The 23192-nt window shown below is 58.8% G+C and overlaps 4 protein-coding genes across 5 annotated transcripts; 2 read left to right on the top strand and 2 right to left on the bottom strand.

The window, feature by feature from the left end:
- Nucleotides 1-639: 639 nt before the first annotated feature.
- VWCE (von Willebrand factor C and EGF domains) lies at nt 640-6225 on the top strand. Its single transcript, XM_052696357.1, is given in 19 exon segments — nt 640-1263; nt 1606-1700; nt 1769-1858; nt 1957-2085; nt 2168-2284; nt 2353-2469; nt 2671-2799; nt 2870-3150; nt 3234-3327; nt 3391-3473; nt 3643-3787; nt 3790-4116; nt 4263-4348; nt 4657-4753; nt 4826-4908; nt 4985-5075; nt 5289-5371; nt 5450-5528; nt 5638-6225. Coding segments are annotated over 19 exon segments (2580 nt in total). The 5' UTR covers nt 640-1153; the 3' UTR covers nt 5982-6225.
- A 2927-nt stretch (nt 6226-9152) lies between these two features.
- Nucleotides 9153-11356, bottom strand: PGA5 (pepsinogen A5). Its single transcript, XM_052696383.1, has 9 exons — nt 11257-11356; nt 10938-11094; nt 10732-10849; nt 10494-10612; nt 10190-10389; nt 9952-10068; nt 9743-9881; nt 9532-9624; nt 9153-9388 (listed from the first exon to the last, which is right to left on the bottom strand). The coding sequence occupies exons 1-9, from the start codon at nt 11313-11315 to the stop codon at nt 9239-9241; spliced, it is 1152 nt and encodes a 383-aa protein (XP_052552343.1). The 5' UTR covers nt 11316-11356; the 3' UTR covers nt 9153-9238.
- A 4094-nt stretch (nt 11357-15450) lies between these two features.
- On the top strand, nt 15451-18929 carry VPS37C (VPS37C subunit of ESCRT-I). Of its 2 annotated transcripts, none has more exons than XM_052696386.1 (5): nt 15451-15675; nt 15972-16084; nt 16155-16326; nt 16933-17015; nt 17259-18929. In XM_052696386.1, the coding sequence occupies exons 2-5, from the start codon at nt 15992-15994 to the stop codon at nt 17976-17978; spliced, it is 1068 nt and encodes a 355-aa protein (XP_052552346.1). In that variant the 5' UTR covers nt 15451-15675; nt 15972-15991; the 3' UTR covers nt 17979-18929. The 2 variants fall into 2 exon arrangements, with proteins under 2 accessions (XP_052552346.1, XP_052552347.1); XM_052696387.1 differs by having other exon boundaries at nt 15451-15679.
- A 287-nt stretch (nt 18930-19216) lies between these two features.
- Nucleotides 19217-23190, bottom strand: CD5 (CD5 molecule). Its single transcript, XM_052696368.1, is given in 11 exon segments — nt 19217-19827; nt 19945-20061; nt 20189-20242; nt 20628-20759; nt 20839-21123; nt 21413-21772; nt 21923-21985; nt 22056-22325; nt 22445-22483; nt 22562-22721; nt 22724-23190. Coding segments are annotated over 11 exon segments (1782 nt in total). The 5' UTR covers nt 22940-23190; the 3' UTR covers nt 19217-19741.
- Between the last annotated feature and the right edge of the window lie 2 nt (nt 23191-23192).

Raw genomic sequence — 23192 nt, 5'->3', positions numbered from 1 at the left:
GAGCCCCCACAGATATTATCCCACACTTAGAAGGCTCTGTGCCACCAGAGGACGGGAGAACGGCACAGGACCCCAGGCTGGATCCTTTCTTCTTGCTATACAACTCAGGTTTTGCTCCAAAGCTGCGCATGTGCATGCACACCATGGTCCCATGCTAGCACCAGTTTTTTTCCCTATGTTCCTCCTTTCCTGCAGCAGCTAAGAGGTGGGCAGCATTCTAAAGTCATGTGCGTGTTTCCAGCAGCCCTGAGCTGCTGGGCAAGCCTTAGGTGTGGGAAGAATCCGATCCACCTGGAGCAGGCTGTTGTTTGGGATGGGAGAAGTTAACTGACCCTCAACAGGCACCTTTCCTTTGCTGGAGGGCTCAGGATCTGTGCTTGGCCCTTCTCCCTCCCTAAAAGCAAACCCGGGGTGGCAGGTGCCACGCTCTCAACTTCCCTCCAGCCAGCATTTGATGATGCCCTGGGGTCACGCTGCAGGGGAAGCCTGGGGCTGCAGGCAGAGGGTCACCCCAGTGCTGTGCTGCAGGGAACGCTCTTTGCTCTGCACCGTCAATCATTTACCTGCCCTTCACCTTTGCTTCAGCCCCCGGCCGGGCGCAGGGAGGTTCGGGCTGGAGGGGTTTCAGCCCCCACGGAGGCCCTCGCCGCGCCCTTCCCCACTGCACTTTGGCTCCTCTATCTGCTGCGTGCTCCTCTTTGGTGGGTCCCCGTGCAGGGCTGGGAAGGCAGCCCAGTGCCGCCAGGAGGAGGAGGAGGAGGAGGAGGAGGGGTGGGGAGAGGCCAGCCCGGAGCTCTGCCAGATGTGGGAAAGGAGAAAGCAGGGGGGACGCTGAGCTCCTTTCTCCCCCCTCCAAAGAGTGGGGACCCCCTCCCTCGGGGAGGAGGAGGAGAAGGTCGGTGGCGCTGAGGCCGAAGTGCGGCGAGGGCGCGAGGCTCGGCTCGAGCATCCCCACGCTCGTTCTCCCGCGCTGGGGCAGAGGAGGATCGGGGCCCCCCGGCGCGCCCCGCTCTGCCTCCCTCCACCCCCCGCATTGTTCCCGGCCCGGCGGGCGGGAGGAGGAGCAGGGCCAAGGGCCAGCATGCGGTAGGCGCCCCGTGCTGCAAGGCAGGCAGGAAGGCAGCGCTGGGAGCGTGCCGCCGGAACCGCTGGCATGTTGGTCGTGCTGCTCGTCCGGGCTGCCTGTGTGTCCCTGCTCCTCCCGGGCGGGCAGGGCAGGGTGTACTCCGGGAGGAAGAAGCCGGCCAGCTTTGCCGTGGAGAGGTAGCCTGCCCCCCTTTTCCTTATCCCTACCCCAGCTGCACCTGGCGATGGCGGCGTGCAGCGTCCTGCCCACGTGCGCCCCATCCACTACCGCGGATAGTAACCCTCGCGGGCTGCCTCTCCCCACGTCTCCGTCCTGCCCAGAGATGCCTCTCCACCACCCCTCCGTCCCACCGCATCCCGCAGTCATCCCGTTGTACCCCGAGACCCTTTCCTCAGATCCGTGCTGCTGCATCGTCGGCACTGCAGCTCCCTCACGTCCCCATCCCCGGTCCCCCATCGCCTCCTCACGTCCGTGGGGCTCGGCAAAGGGTGACCTCCTCCTTCGCCGCCCGCTCCCAGGCGCCACGTGGGGCCCCACATCTGCTTCTCGGCTTTCGGCAGCGGATGTTGCCCCGGCTGGATGCTGGCTCCGGGCAGCGGGCAGTGCATCCTGCGTGAGTACGGGCGCCGGGGATGGCACCGGGTGGGAGTCCCCGCGCCCTCACGTTCCCGCGCCCCGCAGCGCTCTGCTCCTTTGGCTGCGGCAGCGGCTTCTGCATTGCACCCAACCTCTGCTCGTGCCCCGATGGAGAGCGGGGCGTCACCTGCCCAGGTAGGGCCCCATCCCCTCCACGTGCCACAGAGCCGAGGGCGCACAGTTGGCTTCCAGGGCGCCCCCGGTGTCCCGCAGAGCCACTCTTTGCCTTCCAGAGCCGCTGGGGAGCTGCGGGGAGTACGGCTGCGACCTCTCCTGTAACCACGGTGGGTGCCAGGAGGTGGCCCGCGTCTGTCCCCTCGGCTTCTCCATGGTGGAGACGGACGCCGGCGTGCGCTGCAATGGTGAGCTGGGGGGAGCGAGGTGTGGCCGGAGGGGGGTTCCCAGCGTTCTCCAGCTCCCAGCTCCGTCCCTTCTCACCGGCAGACATCAACGAGTGCCTGAGCGCTGCCTGCGAGGGGCTGTGCGTCAACACCGAGGGTGGCTTCGTCTGCGAGTGCGGCCCCGGCATGCAGCTCGCCGCCAACCGCCACAGCTGCCAGGGTCCGTGGGGTCAGGGGCTGGGGAGGGCCGCTCAGCTGGGGCGCTGAGCCTCAGCCTCTGCCTGACAGATACTGACGAGTGCCTGGCCACGCCGTGCCAGCACCGCTGCAAGAACAGCATGGGCAGCTACCGCTGCTCCTGCCGTCCTGGCTACCACCTCCATGGGAACCAGCACACCTGCGTGGGTGAGTGCTGCACGCGGGCTTGGCCGCCCGCTGCCACGGGCTGCACCACAACAGCTCCCCATGCGCCGTCACCCCTCCCCTACGTGCCGGCACCACGACTCCCCCCCACGTGGTGGAAACCCAACCCTGCTATGTGCCCGTGCTGTGCTCAGTGCCACGGGTGACACCGCTGGGGACACCAATGTGTTCCACATCCCCCAGATGTCAACGAGTGCCGGCAGCCGGGTGAGCGCCGTGCCTGCCAGCATGCCTGCCACAACACACTGGGCAGCTTCCTCTGCTCCTGCCGGCCTGGCTACCGGCTCAGCAGGGACAGGGTGTCCTGCGAAGGTAACCGCCTACTCCTCCACGTGGGAACCCCCAAAATCCCCATGCTGACACCTTTCCCCTTCCCTCCCAGGCTTCCCCAAGGCCATCCTGGCACCCTCGCCCATCCTGCAGTCCTTGCAGCACCCCCCCACGCATATCCTACCCCCTCCCGGAGCTGGGGGACCCCGCCTGCTCCCCTCTCCTCACCTCCCTGCCGCGGCACCAGGCACATCCATTCCTCCCTCCCTTCACGATGCCATCGATCCGCCCCCTGGGACTCCCACATCAGCTCCTCTCTGCTGGCATCGTGGGGCTCCCCAGGAGCCAGGCGCTCGCTGGAACGAGCCAGGGTGCCAGAGCTGCAGCTGCCAGGTGAGCATTCCACATACCTGCATCCACACATCTCCATATCCCCACATCCCCATGCTGTGCCTGAGCTGTGCCCACCCCAGCAGGGAGGCCAAGTGCTGTGCGAGGCCATCACCTGCCTCATACCGTGCTCCCACCCTCTGCCCGCCCCGGCTGGAGGCTGCTGTCCCAGCTGCACAGGTGAGCCCCGGCCCCCCCATTCCCGTGCCCCCCCTGTGGCCTGCTCTGACTTCCAGCTCACAGGCTGCTTGAGCAACGGGGTGGCCCACACTGAGGGAGAAGTCTTCACTCCATCAGATGGAAACTGCACCATCTGCATGTGCCTGGTGAGTGCTGTGCAGTGGGACAGGGCGGGGGCAGTCCTCCAGTCCTGTCCCGGATGCTCATGACGTTGATGGGACACACTGGAACTGTGGGATCCAAATGACGCACTGCCAAGTGCCAGGACTGACATCCATTGCTCATCCCATGACCTCCCCACATTCCTCTCTGCAGGCTGGCAATATCTCCTGCATCTCCCCCGAGTGCCCCCCAGGCTCCTGCCCCAGCGCTTCACCCCCCAACTGCTGCTCCTGCCAGCCAGGTGGGGTCCTGCCAGAGATTGAGTGGCTGTGGGTGGCTGTGCCACACGCATGGGGTCCTGGGGGGGCTCAGCTCCCCATCTCAGCCCTCGTTGCCTCCCTCCTGCCCAGCAAAATGTAGCTTCCATGGCCAGACCTACGCTCACGGAGCCCGCTTCAGCTTGGATGGGGACGAGTGCACTACCTGTGTCTGCCGGGTGGGTCCGGGGCACTTCTTATTGTCCCGTGAGTGGCACAGAGCTGCTGAGTGATGCTCCCTTCTCCCCACAGAACGGAGAGGTGGAGTGCTCTTTTGCCCCGTGCCCAGTGCTGGATTGTCCCCAGCACCAGAGGCAGCTGCATCCCGGGCAGTGCTGCTTCAGCTGCAAGGACCCCCCGCGCCCCTCAGGTGAGCTGGGGTGTGGGGCACCAGTTGGGAGAAATGGAACTGGGGATGCATTGCCACAGGGTTCGGGTGGTGTTTGTGTACCCACATGTGGCAGAGAGTGACAGGATGAGGTGCCCTCTCCCCAGCCATGTCCATGTCCCCACCAGGCTGCTTCGTGGATGACAATGGGGTAGAGTTTCCCATTGGACAGATTTGGTCTCCAGGTGATCCCTGTGAGTTATGCGTATGCCAGGTGAATGAGAATCTACTCTGTTTCACTCCTCCTACCTGTTCCCATCTCTGTCTCCATCCCCATCCCTTCTGTGTCCCCATCCCCTGTCCTCATGCCTTGCCTTGCATCTCTGGGGTTGGCTCAGGGAAGGATGGAGGGTCTCTCTCCAGCTGCCTCCTGCCTTGGCCATGCTTCAGCCTCTGCTCTTCTGCCATCCCCAGCTCCACAGGCTTTCCACCCCTCCCCCCCCCCATACTGTGTTAAAGCTCCCCCGCTGTGGGTTCAGCCTGTATGGCTTCAAGGTCTGTGCCACTTGTTCCCCCTCGCAGGCTGATGGCTCGGTGAGCTGCAAGCGGACAGATTGCGTGGAGACATGCCCCTACCCCATCCACATCCCGGGGCAGTGCTGCCCCGACTGCTCAGCAGGTGATGGGGACAGCAAGGGACAGGGTGACGACACAGGACTGCAGGCACTGCAACCCCACTCTCAACCCATAGGATGCACCTACATGGGGCGGATCTTCTACAACAACGAGACCTTCCCGTCGCTCCTGGACCCCTGCCTCAGCTGCATCTGCCTGGTGAGGCATGTGGACTTTGGGGTGTGGGCATTTGGGCACCCTGACCCACCAATGCCCAGCCCCCACCTCTCCCCAGCTGGGCTCAGTGGCCTGCTCGCCCGTGGACTGCGCCATCTTCTGCACCTACCCCTTCCACCCCGAGGGCGAGTGCTGCCCTGTCTGTAAAGGTGAAATCCGGGGGCATGGGGACTTGGGGACAGGGGGACGTGGGGACACAGGGACATGAGGACAGAAAGACGTGGGGACACGAGAACACGGGGACGTGAGTACATGTGGGTGTGGGGATGCAGGGACGAAGGGGACAGGGGGACATAGGGATGTGAGGACACAGGGACGCAAGGATGTGTCCCCCACCCCTGCTCCGAGCACTGTCCCTCTAGACTGCAACTATGAGGGCAGGAAAGTGGTGAATGGGCAAAGCTTCAGCCCCGAGGGCCGGCCCTGCATCCGCTGTACCTGCCAGGTGAGCTCACGCCTCCTTCTTCCTTGCACTCCTCATCCCCCTCATCCTCCTCATCACCCTCTTCCTGCTGTGCCACAGCTCGGGGAGGTGAGCTGCGAGGAGAGGCCGTGTCCTCAGTCCTGCACTGAGCCCACTGCCTGCTGCCCACGTTGCCAAGGTACCACCTCTGTATGTGGGTGCCCCAACCTGGCTTTTGTCCCCAGTGTGGGATGCAGGAATTTTAGGGGGGGATAAAGCTAAATGTGGGCATCTCTCTCTCCCTGTAGCAGACAGCCTTCTGCAGAACAATGACACATCTCCACTTCTGTCCCCATCCCCAACCCCACAGCCATCATCCCTGTCTTCATCTCCATCCCCATCTCCATCCCCATCCTTGTCCCCATCACCATCCCATGAGGGCACACCCCAGACCCTCCGCCACCGCCTGGCCCAGGTCCTGCTCCACACCAACCCCCTCAGCCCTTCTCTGGGGGGGGAGCCCCCTCCCAACACCCCGAGCCCCCAATTGGGCTGCCCTGGTAAGGCCACAGGATCCCCAGACCTCAGCAGCAGCCCCAGCTCAAGGCAGGACGCTCAGGAACAGCCTGGGGACGCAGACATGGACACATAGAATCACCCACACCTGGAGGAGGAGGAGGAGGAAGGCTGCTGGATTAGCGGGCCTGGCTGGCCAGGCACAGCTGAAGATGGGGCACTGAGGTGCGCAGTGGATGCGCCGAGCAACCAGAGGTGGTGACACATCCTTGGGCAGTGGGCACAGGGACCCCCAGTCCTTCACCACTCCATGGTGCCAGAGGCTATGGGGCTGGGGTGCCAGTGCTCTTCCACCCCCAATAAAGTTACCCCAGTATTTACGCTCCAGGCTCCTCCTTGTATGCACCCAGCCCAGCCCCACTTGTTGTTGGGGACACGAAGAACTGTGCAGCTCTTAGGGATCTTATCGCTCTCTACAGCGAGGAGGAGGTAATTACCTCAAAGGAGGTAATTAGCAAAAGGACAAGAGATGACGGCCTTAAGCTGTGCCAGGGGAGGGTCAGGCTGGATATTAGGAAATATTCCTATCGAAGAGTGGTGCTGCGTTGGCACAGGGTGTCCAGGAGGTGGTGGAATCGCCAAGCCTGGAGGCGTTTGAGAACCATGGAGATGTGGCACCGGGGGATGTGGTCAGTTGGCACGGTGGGGATGGGTCCACAGTTCAACTGGATGGTCTTTAAGGTCTTTTCCAACTTTTATGATTCTGTGATTCTGTGACTGGTGTGCCTTAGGCGGTGAGAGCCAGCCACACCATGCTGTTGGCTGTAGTAACGATGCAGGAAGATGTTGCCAAGGATCCATAGCTCACCAGTGGCCGTGGGCAGGGCATAGGCTTCAAAGCCGCTCATGCAGGAGCCATCCTCTATCTGGAGGGGATGGGGATGTGGTGAGTGGTGGGCAGCCCGTGGGAACGGTGTGCTGGGGCTTGGGACTCACCTGGAGGATGTAGGACTGGGTTGGCAGTGGGAATTGAGTGCCGGCGATGACAAAGACGATAGACAGAGACGGGCAGAATGGAGCTGCATCTCACTGTGTGCTGCCATGGAGGGGACAGCCACCACTGTCCTGTCCCTGCCATCATCCCCATGTGCTTACCAGACCGCTGGGGCTGCGTGTGGCTCCCATCTTACACTGGATGTGGTGCACACTGAGACCAGGGCCTGCTGCTGTCCAGGATGGCATGGCAGCCATGGATGCAGGCGATGGGGAGGCATGCATAGTGAATCTGGAGGCACGGCATGTCCCTTAGGCAGGCTGTCATCCTGGTGACAAGTCCCCCTACCCATGCCACATCCCAGCACTACCTGTCCACCTTGATTTGCCGGTAGGTTTGGGCAGTCAGCGGGATCCAGCTCAGGTTCCTGATGAAGTGGCAAGTGTTGATGCCACCGAAGAGCACAAAGCTGCCATTTCGCTCATCACTGTGGAAGTGGGGTGTCCATGGGGTGCCAGTGCCCTTCCAGAGCAGAATTCTGCTCCCAGGTGGGAGCTGTGCATGCCTTGGGGTCAGCCCAACGCGAAGCTTTCACCATTGGTCCTGCTTTGGCCCCAAGTGTGTCGGAGTTTGCCTACATGCTGCTGGTACTTACGGGGTGAGGTAGATGGAGAAGAGGTCCTGAGCCACCAGGCCTTGGCTCATCATGTTGTCAAACAGCGAAGTAGCACCGGAGGAGGCGATGTGGGGAAAAGCCAGTCCCAGGAAACCATCAAAGGGCATGTGGACGAGGAAGGAGCCGGGCTCCCACTGGCTCAACACAACCATCTGGTTCTGCACCCAACCTGATGGGGAAAGCTTGGGGTGCACCACATCTCCCCCCACCCTGTGCCCCCTTGATGCTCACCGTGACGGTGTCATAGGCCAGCACGCCAGCCATGCTGCCAGCACCATAGCATGGTCACGCTGCGGGGGGTGGAGGAACGAGCCGGGTCGAAGTTTTGGTGGTTGGCTGCCTCGGGAGGTGGGAAGGGTGGGGGAGAGAGCTGAGCAGGACAGGAGGGCTTCAGTCTTTCATAGTGACAGCGTTCAGCTGCCAATGCAGGGCCTGTTGGAGGCTTCCACTGCCCCCTGCCCACAGAATCCCCCAGGCACTGGGGTCCTGCCAAGCCCCTCGCGCTCACATCCATGTAGTTTTCCAAGAGCTCCATGGTGGTGGCGCAGCAATGCTCGACTGCTGGGGAGAGGGCTTGCTGCAGCAGGAGCTCCCCCAGCACCCCGCTGTCCTGCAGCACTCTGCTCTTGTCTTCCTGCTGCAAGATGACCCTGTGGGAATCACGGAATCACAGAAACACCAAGATTGGAAAAGACCTACAAGATCATCCAGTCCAACCATCCACCTATCACCAAGAGTTCTCACTAAACCATGTCCCCCAGCACAAAATCCAAACGTTCTTCGAACACGTTATCAGAACAGAAAGCAACAGAATATACGCAATGGATTGCTGTAACTGGAGCTGTCACTGCACTGCACCTGTCCTGGAAGGACTGCAGCTGAGCACAGCGACAACCACAGGGATCCCACCATGACCACCAGTGTTCCCTACTTTGTCATCAGGGTGTGGGTGGCTACTGCCAGCCCCATCAGCCACAGCCACCTCATGGCACAGGGATGCAGTGCTGCACTGTGGGGTGCCTGCCCTTAAATCACAGCACGCAGAGGCACTCCCAGATGAGGCGTGCCAGCACCCTGATAAACCAGCACTTTCATCCCACTTGGGGACACTTGCTGGCCACCTGCTACCTCGGCACTGGGCCCCTGACACCTATCAGCTTCCTGCTGTCATGCCACTGCCCTCTGTCACTTATAGGCTGCCCGCTGCCTTGCTTGGAGATGTGGGGTGTTTGCACAGCTGGGTGAACCACAGGGAGCTGGGGGATGCAGTGGCACCCAGGTGGCAGCAAGCAGCATCACCAGCACCATCCTTAGATGAATCCCATCCCTGGGATAAATCTTCTGATTGCCCCTTCTGTGCACAGGAGACGTGTGGCTTGCTGGAGGCTGGGAGACTCAATGCTGGTGCTGCCAACAGGAGCCAGCGAGCCATGTGCCAGGAACAAACACAGTTTAGGAGAGCCCTGCCAGCATGGTGATGGTTTTGTCCTGGACCCTGGATACTTGTGGCCAGCAAGCATCATGGTGGGTGGAAACAAAGGGCCCCATCAGCAGGAGGAGCCCAGCCTGACATCATCAGCACCATGGAGATGCTGCAGCCTGACCTGACCCTTTCCCAGAGAAACTCAACACATGAATGCATTTCCAAGGCTTTATTGTGCTCAGTGACAGCAGCAGCCTGAAAGAAAAAGTGGGGTCTGGCCCAGCCAGGGGCTGAAGGGGCTCAGGACAGGGGAGAGAACCCCAGTTTGTTGTTGCTCCTGTCGAAGATCACATAGTACTTGCGGATGAAGACATCGCCAAGGATCCACAGCTCACCCGACTCAGTGGGGACGCCCATGTTTTCAATGCCAAGGCTGCAGGCCCCATCCTCCTGTGGGCAAGGATGGAGACCATCACCAACTGCCCAGGACACCCAGAAGAGTCCATCCCCACCCCTATCTCCATTTCCATCCCATCCCCATCCCCATCCCATCCCCACCCCTATGCCCCTCACCACCCCCATGGGGTGCTCACGTTCAGCACGTAGGCGCTGGCTGGCAGGCTGAAGGCATAGCCATTGATATGGAAGGTGATATCAGGCAGTTTGCTGATGTCATCACAGCTGATCTGTTGGGAATATGGGGTCAGTGGCCCCTCTGGAACCACGTGTCCTGGAACCATGGCGGGACCTTGGCCTTCAGGGAGGATCCTGAGTCCTGTGGGTCCCCAGGACCTCCTGCCTCACCTCGTCATCAGAGCTGATACCCAGGTCACTGATGACACGATTGTAGGCGTCTTCGGGCATGACTAGCAGTGAGGTGCCAGTATCCACGATGGCCTGGCAGGTGAGGAGGCAGGCGGCGTTCTTCTCGCCAATGGTGACCCTGCACGGAGCCCAGAGGTGAGATATGGGATGTCACCACCCTCACCCTGTCCCATCACTGCCAACAATACCTGTCCATGGTGATCTGCCAGTAGGTTTCAGCAGAGAGTGGGACCCAGTAGATGCCTTTGGAGGTGAAATTTGGGTCGATGCCACCAAAGAGAACAAAGCTGCCTGATTCTCCATCCCTGTAGGAGCAGCCATTAGGTACAGCGGTCCCACGGCCCAGGATCCCCACAGCATCGAGGGGATGTGATGCTGAAGCCTCCAAGGGACCCTCAAGGAGACAACCTTCTCTGTGGGACCTACTTGCTCAGATAGACGGAGAAGAGGTCCTGGGACACCAGGTCCTGGCTCATCATGTTGTCGAAGACAGGGGTGGCCCCAGAGGAAGAGATGCTGGGGAAGGCCAGGCCCAGGATGCCATCAAAGTTGCAGTAGTAGAAGAAGTAGCCAGGCTCACTCTCAGACAGCCCAAAGATCTGATTTTCGACATCGATGCTCGAGACCTGGTAGGAGAGATGGGGAGAGCAGGATGAGCTGGGTTGGGGCATGTGGCATCCCCATGTCCCCACGTCCCGTGACACAAGCAGCTGGATCGCTGCTGCCTTACAGTCACAGTGTCATAGCCAAGGATGCCACTCATGCTGCCGGTGCCGTAGGCGATGTAGATGGTTTCGTTGGTGCTCACGTAGGTGGAGGACATGGAGGGGTTGAAACGATTGTGGTTGCCTGCAGGTGTGAGAGAGGAATGGTCACAGCCCATCCCACCCTTGGGCACTGAAGGCGAGGTGACAACACGTGGCAAAAGGGGACACCATCCACCAGCCCTCAGGGAGAGGGATACTCACTGCAGGCCAAGCTTTTGCAATACACAGAGGGCACCCACAGGTTGGAGGAGCCAGTGTCGAAGATGACAGTGAAGTCCTGCGACGGGGTGCCGATGGAGATGGTGCCATAGTACGAAGCCTGTGGAAGGAGGTTAGGGGGATAGGAAGGTGATGAGAGAGTTGGTGAGGGGCTGGTAGCCCTTGGGTTGTGGCTGTCCCCTGCTCACATCCATGTAGTTCGTCATGGGCTCATAGGATTCAGTGGCAGTAAAGACATGGTTGTATTTGGAGGCTGGGTTGTAGGGATGCTTCTTCAGGAAATCCTCCAGCAAGCCATGCTCCTTCAGCTGCTTCCGCAGGGACTTTCCCTTCTGCAGCGGGACCCTGAGGTGTGGGAGAGATCAGGCTCAGGGCAGGGATGGGGATCAGGGCACGGAAATTTGGGGGACACCCATGCTGTGCCTTGGCCGTGGCTATGGCTGGGCACTGCGAGCTGCCCCCTGTCCTTGTTGAGCCCCATCGCAGACCCACCACCACACCGCTCACCTGCGGATGTCGCACTGGGCCAGGGCCACCAAGCTGAGGAGCAGGAGCAGCTTCATCATGGTTCCCTGTGGCAAGTTGCCGATACCAACGGTGAAGTGCCAATGTGCCGGGTGCCCCAGTTGAGTTCCTTATATACAGCCCACGGTTGTTTGGCCAGCAGCCCCGATAAGAAAGGCAAACGGCCATGTGGGAGTTATCGCAATGTCTGCAGAGGACGCCAGGGGAATGTCAAGGTGATGGCTTGCCATCCCCTCCACTGGGGCACCGGATGCTTAGGGAAGGCTCAGGCCCCAGGAGAAACACATCCCAGCGTCCTGCAGTGCCGTGGGGAGGCCCAGGTAGATGCTGGTCTGACTGCAGACATGGAGGATGAAACTGGGACCAATTAGGGGATGAAAGTGGGACCCAGTGGGGATGCTGCAGGCCAGGACGACGCAGAGCTCACCCACGTGTGGTTGCATCAGAGGTGCTCAGCTCTGGTTCGGGCATTGTGGTGCCATGCGCGTGAGCCGGCACGGTCACCTTGTCCTGTGCACAGAGCACAGGAGGAAAACAGAGAGAGCCTGCAGCAGTGAGCGCCAGCCTCAGCACCACTGCTTGCAAGGAGAGACAGGAAGATGGATGCTAACTTCACCAGGGAGAGGAAAGGAGAGCAGCCTAGCAGGGTCTAGCAGGCGATGATAAGGGCAGAAGGGCTGAAATGCCCGATATCCCTAGGCAGGGGACAACAGCATGCCCATATGGCAGTCTTCCTGCTGGGAAAAGGTTCGGTCAAATGCTCTTATTGCATTTAAAATACAAACTGGAGGAAGCCTCACGATCGGGACTGGTGCTGTGAAACTATGGTATTCTGTAACTTGGCCACTCTCATGGTCACCTATGTTAGCAAGAAAAGCTCCAGAGCAGCAATAAGTGGGCTCAAAGATGAAAAGTAGCTCTGTGAGCAGGTTTTCCTGTACCAAAAAAAAACCCCACATTCCACATGTGTGTTCTGATAGATGTGCCTCTGGGCAAGAAGGCCACTTCTCAACGCCCTAAATCATAGAGACACAAAATGGTTGGGTTGGATGGGACCTTAAAGCCCATCCAGTTTCAACCCTCCCACCAAGGGTAGAGTTGCTCATCGTGGGACAGGCCAGGGTGAACCCATGGGAGGACCCCCTGAGCTGCCTCCGTCATCAGAGGGTGGTGAGGCCCTGGCACAGAATGCCCATGGAAACTGTGGATGCCCCATTCCTGGAGGTGCCCAACACCAAGCTGGATGGGGTCCTGGGCATCTTGATCTGGTGAGGGGCAACAGGCCCATGGCAGGGAGTAGGGCTGGGAGGGCTTTAAGATCTCTTCCAACTCGGCCATCATATTTTTCCATGATCAACAAGGGCAGGCAGGTGGCTCCAGGGGTTGAGCTGCTCTGAGATTGGCCAGAAGCTGACTTTCCTCTTTCTTAGGACTGTTGCTGAGACTTCTCCCAAATGAACAGGCCCACAGACATCAACAGCCACGCTCACGTCCACGATGTCCCCCCAGGGGCAGGTGAAGGTCGAAGAAGGGCTCAGAGCCTGAAGGCAACTCATTGGCAAGGAGTAGGACCAGACTGGTGGCCAATACAGGGGGGTGAGGCACTGGGGCTGCTGCCTGTTTGCTCATACGTCAAGCTGCATGTGTCTGATAAGAAATGCAGGTTTTTTCCACTGAGAGGACTAAAGGAAGTTTTTCGGAAAACTGTTTCCAAGGGCTATTGATTTCATAATCTTATCCCGATGGGAAGCAGGCTATGAAGGGGGGAGAACAGAGTGTTCCTGGTCATTTTAACGAACAGTGGAGACAGGGAGGAAATGGAGCATGGGGACCTCACTTCACAGTCATGGGTTGATCAAGAGCTGGGCAATGTCAGGGAGATGTGGCTGCTCTGGAAATGCCTTTTGGCAGCTACTGTATTCAAGCCAGGAAAGACACAATCAAGAAATCTGCACATCCCAAGGAGTCATCATTGCTGGGAAACCAGGGTAAAAGATGCCTTACTTTTGGACACACAGGAAGGTTAGGTGACTTGGATTTGAGTGGCAAATAGCTCTGTCTGGATCCCTGTGTGGCTTTGTCAGCAACAACAAAGACAAGGTGGGAATCAGTTGCACCAGACCATCCCTGGTGGCTAGGTGCACAAAAAGCCTGGATGGGAACGGTACAAGATTGGGCACCAACACTGATGTTGCATTGAACTATCATATGTTATATTGGCACCCTCATCCCAGGGGCCAAATCATGTGGTGAGGAACTTTGCTGATGAAGTTCCAGAAAAGCCCTACCAAACAGACCTGGTGCTAGGCAGAACTACCCTTGCTCTGTCGAGGAAAAGATATCCATTCCTAGAGCTCTACTTGTGCCAGCTCAAAAGGCTCAGCCTGAAAAAAAGTCACCTTCCTGAGATATAGTTTATCCTGGTAACAGCAGATCAAGGAAGCAAACTTGTTTTCCTCTCCCTGTTCCATCTTTCCTGACCCTTCTGTAAGGGCAGACTGAGAAGACAGGAGTCTGGTTTGATGCTCCTGAGGTGTCAAATTCCTAGAACTTGATGTAGCAAGGTTTGATTAATATCAATAAAGGAAGAGAGATGTTGGCTCCTTACTGGGCAGGACCTTTGGATGGTGAGGCCAGCTCTTCCCATCTGCTGTGGGAGACCCAGCCAGTGACTGAGGCCACCCGCAGTATCAGCCTGTGGCTGAAGCACATGGTTTGTGAAACCCTTGGGTTACATGAGAGCAGGTACAGGAAGGGAGCAGGCTGGGCTGCAGCTCCCTTGTGAACCACATCTGCGATGTGGTGCTGAGAAAGTTGAGTGACTGTTAGGCTCAAAGGGACATTAAACCAAAACCACAAGTGAACGTGGCCAGACCAAAAACCAAAGGTGATATGTGAGACAGAATCAGGGCTGCTGAGCTGAATTCTGTACAAGATTTTTTAACCCTGCACTGATTTTGTGTTGCTTTGCTCCAGCTTCGTACTGCCACCTCCCACTTTGGTGCCCAATTAGCTGTGAACAACATCAGATCCACTCATCAAGTCTCCCCTCAATGGTATCATTCACATACAATACTGCTTATCCTGTACTCAGTCCTTACAGTTTGACAAATGGTGAGCTGGATGTGCTCCAGCCCTTTCATGTTCCTGGAGATTGTTCCTCACACTATCGATCCTCCTTGAAAATATCAATCTCCCTTTGGAATTTCATGTCCCTTTCCTGCAATAACTTTGGGTTCTGCCGAGGTTATCATCCCTGCTATGCACCGACTGGACCACTGGGTACTGAACCAGATCTGTATGACTCATGTTTGTCATACAGAAGCCAACAGGGCCTCACGTGGCACACAGAAACCAGAGGTGCCTTTCTGGAGCCATGTGCTTGATGGCAGCACCTCTGAAATATTGCCATGACCTTGCTGCGGTCCCCTTTGTGTTCCACGCTTCCTCATGACTGTGTGCACAGAGCTTTAAGCTAAAAGATGAGGCATTCAGATCAGTTATGAGGAGGAAATTCTGTACTCAGAAAGTGATGAGGTCCTGACGGAAGGGAGCCGTGGATTCCCCATCCCTGGAGGTGCTTGCTCAAAGCCAGGCTGGATGGGGCTCCGGGCAGCCTGATCAGGTGGCAACAAAGGACTGGGGCTGGGGAGGCTTTGAGGCCCCTCCCAACCCAACCATTCTGTGGTTCTGTGATCTTAGAGCTCCGTTCCAAACCAACCGTTCTGTGGTCCTATGGTTCCATGAAACGTGGACGGCAGCATTCTGCAGACCACAAGTGGAAGGCAGGTGTGTTTGCCTTGCTGCTCACATTGGTTGCTTTATGCAAGGCAGGCTATTCACAAGGACTTGCTCTTCTTGCATTTCTTGCAGGGCTCGCCGGCAGAGCAGCAAGAGCAGCACTCTGATCCACCTGAGCCAGCAGCCGTTGCAACTCTGTGAGAAGCAGCTGCTGCTCAGCGTGAGGTGCTTTACACAACACAAAGGAGCTCCCTGCATGGAACCCCTGCAGTGTGGCTCGAGAAGCCAGGCCCCGCTTCAGCTACAGCCACAAACCCAGCCCACACTGAGTCCAGGCCACAAGATGGCGGCGGCGTCACGCACCCCTCGCCGCCAGGGGGCGCCACATCCCTCAGCGCGCAGCGGCGGCGGCGCTCACTTCCGGTGAGGCGCCGGAAGTCAGTGGCGGCGCAGTCCGGCGGCCCGAAGCCGGGCGGCGCGCGGCTGGGCTTTACGGCCGCCGGTGTTTGCGGCCTTTCGGTGCTGTCGTGGGCATCGTCGCGTTGGTGGAGGGGCTCCGCGCTGGGTCCTGAGCGGGGACGGTGCTGGGGAGAAGCGGGCCGAAGGGAGGCGAACCTTGACAGGAGCGCCTGGTGCAAGCGAGCGGCCTTCCGGGTCTCTGTGAGTAAGAACTGAAGCTGTTTCTGTATCCTTAATCGGATCGCTGCCTGATCGCGGGGGGCTGGGTTTGACTTCGGGGAGGTTCAGGCTGAGTGTGAGGAAAGATTTCTTCTCGGAAAGAGTGGTGAGGCACAGGCTGCCCGGGGGGCGTAGTGGAGTCACCGTCCCGGGGTGTGCTCAGGAACCACGGAGATGTGGCACTGGGGGACGTGGCCCAGTGGGCGTGGGCTGGGCTGGATGATCTTAGTGGTGTTTTCCAGCCTTACTGCCTCTTTGAATTCCTTTCCCTGTTCTAGGAGGCCGTGGCTGTCTGAGCATGGACACCCTGAAGAACCGTACTGTGGAGGAGCTCCAGGCTCTGCAGGAGGATGCTGCGGAGATCGAGCGCTTGGCCCTGGAGTCCAGGGAGGTAAGCAGTGAGGCAGGCAGGTGAGGGCTGGCTGCGTGGCACTGTGCTGACCATGGGCTCTGCTCCTCAGGTGCAGGAGCTGCAGCTGGAGAGGGAGATGGCGCTCGCTGCCAATCGCAGCCTTGCTGAGCAGAACCTGAAGTTCCAGGTTCCTCTGGAGACAGGACGTTCTGAGCTCTCCAGCAAGTATGAGGAGCTGCAGAGCCTCACTGAACGCTGTAAGGAGCAGAAGGCAAAGCTGGGTGAGTGGCTTCAGTCTCATTTCCTTTTGTATAATTGCAGAACCACACAGTGGTTGAGTTGGAAGTGACCTCAAAGCCCCCCAGCCCTAACTACTGCTGTGGGCTGGTTGTCACCCACCAGATCGGGCTGCCCAGGGCCCCATCCAGCCTGGCTTTGGGCATCTCCAGGGATGGGACACACAGCTTCCTCAAGAAGCTATGCCAGGGCCTCACTGTACCCTGAGTGAGGAATCTCATCCTCACAGCTAAGCCAGATTTTCTCTTTTTTAGTTTTAAACCCTTCTCCCTTCATTCTGTCGCTCTCTGCCTGTGTAAAAGATCTTTCTCCTCTGTTTATAAGCTGCATTTAGGTACCAATCAGGTATGGCAGTGGTTAAGACTGTTTCCTATTGAGACTTTTTCCTTACACCAACATTTTCCAAGGTGGGAAGACACTGTTGGAAAGGCACGTGGGGCACAGAAATGAGGACAGTGAACTCCTTCTGCTTTAGGTTTTCCTTGTGTCTCAGTGCAAAGCTGTGGAATAGGTGACAAGCTCTGTTAGACAGGTCAGTGTACTAACGTTTTTGCCCCATTCTGTGTTTATTTCTCTGCTCTTTTCCCCAGAGAAATTTTCAGCCGCAATGCATCCTCAAATGTTGCTGGATCTCCTGCAGGTGGAAAGCCAGAAAATTGAAGAGGAGTCTGAGGTGAGCTTAAGGTTTGAAACAATTAGCAGTTTGAGTGATTAGTTCTAAGAGATTTGCAGTTACTCTCCCAAACCTAATCCCTTAAATCAAGGATTATCTTTTTGTAGCTTGACATTGTCGCTCCAAAAAAGGTTGGATTATTCTTTCTTTGCTTCTGTGCGGTGCGGTCCTGAGGGAGATGTCAATCCCAAAGTGGATTTGGGGAGGCAGCACTGAGGGATGTTGTACTGTCTTCTCTTCCAGAAAATGGCTGAGAAGTTCCTGGAGGGTGAGGTGGTCCTGGAGACCTTCCTTGAGCAGTTCTTGGTGATGAGGAAGTTGTCCCACTTGCGCCGAGTCAGGGTGGAAAAGCTGCAGGAGGTGCTGCGGAAGTCACGAGCACCACAGGAGCCTGTCAGGGACGCACAGCAGCAGCAGCCTCCTTGTGCACCCGTGGACCCACCGCAGCTACTGCCCGTCCCATCAGGGGCTCCTTCCTTTCCTCTGCCCTACAGCCCGGCCCCAGCCATGCCGCCTGGCCCCACAGCGCACGGCGCTCTCCCACCTGCTCCTTTTGCAGGTGCCCCACACACCACAGGACACGTTGCTGCCTCTCAGCCCAGCGCCCAGCCCGCCCTTCCCTACCAGCCTCCTCCGGGTGCCACATACCCACCCTTGCAGGCTGCTGACTCCGCACCGGGCTTCCCCAAGCCTCCCCCAGGCGCCTCGTTTGCACCAGCCTACTCCTGGTCTCCATCCAGGGGCCCACCGCATGTCCCGTCCTTTCCCTCCACTCCACCACCCAGACCTGCCTACCCACCCTACGCACCCCCTGGGGCTGGGCGGCCACAGTGTCCCTACCCCACGCAGCCTCCCCTCCCCAGTTTTCCGATCCCCCCTCAGCCTCCCTATCCACCAGGGCCACCCTGTGGGTACCACCCCCCACCCGGGAACCCCCCGCGCCCTGCTTGGCCTGGCAACTAAACCAGACGGTGTCCTCTGCTGCTCCCTCCTCTTTGTGGACTGAGGAAGAGGAGCGAGCCCAGAGCGTGGCTCTTCAGCCCCTGCACACCAGAGTGTCGCATAGGATGCAGTAGCAGCCACACGTCTTTGGGATCATTGCGAAGTGGTTGCCGGCAGGCTGAAGTGGCTGCTTCCCAGCAGGTTCATCCAGGCTCTGCTATAGCACCCAGGCAGCCAGCTGTGTGTTATACGTGGGCTGTGCACTGATAAGGCCTGCTGGGAGCCTGACCGCTCTGTGTGCAAGCGAGTAATCCTCTGGGTCTGCCTGTCGTTTATAACACATGTAGTGTAGGAATTCCCAGCTTCTTCATAGATATCCCAAAGGTACAGTGGGAATCGCAGTATTTCAGCCACAAAATGTTTGCTGTCTGCAAGGGGCCCTCCTGAGATAGGAGGTGGGAATAGCTGGGCACGCAGGTGTGTTGCAGCTCAGAGATGCTGCCAGCACGCCCTAAAGCAGAAGCGCATCCCAGTGCTGCCCCTTTCAGGTGACAAAACCCATCTCCACGCTGCCCAGGAGCCTCCGCATCCCACACAGGCTCTGACTGAGGGCATGAAGGCTCCAAGCACAGGATGTGGGTGCTTTTACACTAAGAGGGGTTCACGCTGCCCTGGGGGGTGTGCCCAGGTTGCACGGAGGAGTTGGTGTTGCACACTCAGCTGCTCCTGTGGTGCCCAGGGGTGGATTTGGGATTCCCCTTCTCCGGAAACACGAGGTGATGGGGAGCCAGGGCTGCTAGCAGAAATGGCATTTGCATTGCTCAGCACTTTTTCCTACCAATACTGCTCCTATGTCTGTAAGTTATTTATAAGAGGAGATTACTAATGGACTGGAGCAAGAGGAATGCTTTAGGGGTCGATGGAAGCAGTCCCGCATGATGGTTAATTACAGTAATAAAATGGTGAATCGTACACGGCGTCCCAGCAGTGGTACCTTCAGAAATGACAGAGCTCTATTGATCTTTCCGTGCCATCTTGGCAGCCTCACACTGACTTCCTCTCCATTTTGTCAACTCAACCTTTCACCCTCCTGCACTGTCTTCTAGCGCATCCTTCCTGCTCTCCGGCTCTTTCTCCCCGAGGGGCCCTTTGCTGCCTTTCTGCACGTTTCTTGCTCATCCATCCCTTGTGCTGGTGGTGCCTTTTGGTTGGCCATCCGAGGAGCGGCGCGGTAGCAGAGGGTGGAGAACAAGGCATCGTTACCAGAAATAACCATTTTATTACCAATTCAATGGATTGCTTCTCGATGTTTCTGTTCTTCCTGCGCTGCCCATCCACGCTTTGCTTTTTGCACAGCCCTTGTGCTGCCCTGCGCACGCGCAGCCAACTTCATTTCTCTGCTTACAGCCCCAAGGCGCGCGGTTGCATCACGGCAGCCCTTGGCCCCACGGTGCAAACTTTCAGACGCATGCAGAGCTCAGAAAGCCCCCACCTTGCGCTTTCCCAGGCAGGAAGGAGGCCAAGAAGTGAGAGAACGAGCAGGAAGAAGCAAAAGGTTGCTCAGAGGCTGAGGCGCATCAGCACCCTGAGGCCATCGTGGGGTCAGAGATGAGCGCAGCAAAGGATGCGAGTGGGCTCAGCTCCAGCAGAGAGATCCCCAAGTGAGCAGGGTGGGCTCCAGCACCGCGGGGATGGGGATTTGTGGGCATCCACCCATCTGTTCCTCCGGCTCTGTGCAGCTGAATTAACCGATCCCATCAATGGGGCGGCCCTACCTCTGCATCTCACAGCCTGCGGGCAGAGTGCAGGTCGTAGTCACTGTCAGAGGAGTTGTCCAGGGCGCTGGCAGCTCGTGCCGTGCCTTCCAGGGCTGTGGATTGAACCACACACGGCTCCTTACCCAGTGCCACCAGATGGTGCCCGCGTTACAGAGCCCCACATTCATCCTTCCCCATGGGAAGGGAGTGCACGTTGCCAGTGTCCTCACCTGGGTATGCCGACAGGCTCTTCTGGGGGGGCTGAGCATAATCATTGTCCCTCCCCTGCGCCCTCTGCTCCTCCACTCTTGCCCTCGGGGTGACAGTGCTGTTGCGGTGGAAGGAGACTGCAAGGCAGGGTGGCTTGGGAAGAGTGCTTGGTGCCACCAAGCCAGCACTGCACTGACAATTCAATGCAGTGGCAAGAAGCAAGAGCTGCTTACAGCCCACACCAAAACCCCGCTCCCTGCTCACCGCTCTGGTGCAATCCTGTGGGGCCGATCCACTGCCGCTGCTTCTTCTTGGAGACTGTGAGGAAGGGATGGAGAGAGGGAGGGAGAGGATGCAGTCAGGTTGTGTCCCCCCAAGAGCCCACTGTGGCCCCATCTGCCATGCCCAGTAATCCTCCTGGTAATCTCCTGTCTCATATTGAGCGCTCATTTATGCGCCTAATCCTCGTGCTGCAGGCAGCACGGGGACGGTGGGGACAGGGTGGTGGCAACGGCGTAGGGAAAATGGGGATGAAATGGTAGCACTGATATAGGAACGGTGAGGATGGAGTGGTAGCATCAGTGTGGGATCCAGGGGAAGGCACATGGAGTGCACATGTCACCCTAAAAACTCCAGAGAGGTGGGGGATGTGGTTGACACAAAGAGAGGGGTTTGGGGACAGGTTGGGGGTCTGGCCACCTACTCCTCTTCATCAGCCTCCTGTAGGCAGGGGGACCACAGATGAGCAGCAGGACTCCCAGCAGGAGCAGGGCCAGGCAGATGCTGGCCACTGTGCCAGGTGCGGTGCCAGCAGGAGGTGGCTTCGACATCTGGCCTGAGAGAAGATGGCGTCACCATGCAGGTGGCACCCCCAAGGGAGTGGCACTGCGAGGGGTGGGCGCACAGCTGCTTACAGACCACATGGGTGCGAGAGCAGCCATAGACCTCCTTGGGGCTCTCGGGACAGAGGTGGAGGTAACGCTCCTTGCAGATGATCCCACTGGCATGGGAGTCCCGCAGCTCGACGCTGAAGGAGAGGTCCCCACAGCGCAGCTCCCTGCAGAGCTGGCGGCCTCGCTCGACACGGTGTACCTGCTCGTCACATAGCACGTGCCAGTGGCCCCTCTGGAACACCTCGATGTGCCCCTCGCATGGCGTGGGGCCGCCTGCCAGCCTGCGCCCGGCACGTGGCTGGGAACCTGCAGGGAGAGGACTGGTGGCACGGTGGCACAGACAGTGCCATCCCATGGCAAGTACAGCCATGAAAACCCACAACAGCAATATGTCATCTCATTAAGCCCCCCGAGCCCCGCAGGACAGCTTCAAAGCCTGAGCAGATGGAGGCGAGGGCCAAGGGCTTGGCAATCCCAAGGCACAAGCAGGATGCTGCGTACATCTTCCAGTAACCAAATGTGTGCAGTTTTGTCTTTGTATGTGAGTGCAAGGGGCACCACTGCCACCCATCCTGTGTCCTTGTCACATGCTCACCTGGGCAGATGAGGAAGGTGGATGCTTTCCTGTGCCCATGGCTGGTCCAGCTGAAGCAGTCGAGTAATTCAGGGCTGGTGCACGGCACCACTGCCTCCCACCTCACGGGCAGGCGGCTCTCTGATGGCAGAGACACGGGGCCACCCACTGGGCCACCAATGGGGTCAACGGTGTCACCCACAGCGACACCAATGGGGATATCACTGGGGTTGTTGCAGCCAAGTGCACGGCAGATGCGGGTGGGCAGCTCCGGCCAAACGTCTGGGCTGAGTGCCACGGCCCCCCATCGGCCCCGCAGGTGCAGCTCCACAAAGCCTGAGCAGCTGAAGTTGCCATCCACCAACCGCAGCCATGGGGCGCCTGGGGAGGGAACAGAGACAGTGCAGCCATCACACACGTGGACCTCGGCCCCAAATTCGCATTGGTGGGGAACAAAATCCTCGCTATGCAAATCCTATCCCGCCACCCAGCTGAGCTTCCGCAGGGTGGCTGTGGGCAGGGGGCTCTCACCGGTGGGCTCAGGGCTGGTGGTGGGAGGCACAGGTGGGGGCTCGGTTCTGGTGGGCTCTGGCTCTGAAATGAGAAGAGAGGCAGCAGGTGGGGGCAGTGGGTGCACAGATGGCCTTAGGAAAGCCATGCTCACCACTGCAGGCGACGATGGCTTGCTGGCTGCAGTTGGCGGCCACCCAGTGGCACCTCTCCATCCCCTCGCACCGCATAGCCCATGCCTGCTGCTCCTCGAGGTTGGGAGGCATGAAGCTCAGCTTGGTAGGAGGGCCACAGTCCAGCTGCTGGCACACACTGTCCTGGCTCACACCATCCCAACACACAGGGCTCCATCCGCTCCACATTTGCACCTCCAGTAGCCCAGTACAGCGGCAGCCACCACCAGAGAGCCGCAAGGTGGGCTTTTCTGGAACAGTGAGCATTGGTGGTCAGCATCCCCCGCCTGGCACTGGGCAGGCATCCCATGCCACCGTGGAACCATACAGGTTCCAAAACCCCAAAGCCGGAGCCCCAAAGCGCACTGACCTCCAGGGCCCAGGGCTGCTCCTCTGTGCCTGCAGCCAGCTGCAAGAGAAGGAGGCAGCATCAGCCTGCGCCCCACACCATGGGCAGTGTGCCCCAGGAGTAGCACAGCGTACTCACCCCACATCCCCACCATGAGCAGAAGGCACAGGGCGGGCGCCTGGGCTGCCATGCAGTCGTGCTGCCTCCTCCGCCCCGGTGCTGGTGGCTGAGCGGGAGGTGTGTGGAGCAGCGACGCCTCTGTACCCAGCCTGGGGAAGGGAGGCCGGGGGGGGAGAGACTGGGAGGGGGAGGGGGCAGGCAGGCAGCGGCAGGCTGTTTTTCTTCCCTCTGTGGTTTTTGCGTCACATCTTCCTCATTTGAAGTTGCATCCTGGCAGCTGCCTCGCCAGAGGCAGAACCAGCGAGAAAGAGGGGGACTGTACCTCATTTTTGACCCCATGCTCATCCCCCACCCATCTACAACCTCATAACATCTTATCTCCTTCTCTATCTCCATCCAATCCCCACTCCATCCTCATCTCCATTTCCATCTCCATCTCGTTCCCTTCCTGCCCCCATTCCTGTTCCCATCCCCATCCCATCTCCAGTCTCATCACATCCCATCCCTGTCTACATCTCATCTCTATATTCATCCCATACCCACTGCCTCCCCATCCCATCTCCAACCCCATCCCATCCCTATCTCCACTCCTTTCCATCCATCCCGTCCCCATTCCGTCCCCATCAAGGGATCCCCATCAGCCCCCAGC

The sequence above is a fragment of the Tympanuchus pallidicinctus genome, unplaced genomic scaffold (genome assembly GCF_026119805.1).
Source record: "Tympanuchus pallidicinctus isolate F22 unplaced genomic scaffold, pur_lepc_1.0 scaffold3, whole genome shotgun sequence".
Taxonomy (NCBI): Eukaryota; Metazoa; Chordata; class Aves; order Galliformes; family Phasianidae; genus Tympanuchus; species Tympanuchus pallidicinctus.
The sequence above is the reverse complement of the archived record's forward strand: the minus strand, read 5'-3'. Positions and strand labels throughout refer to the sequence as shown.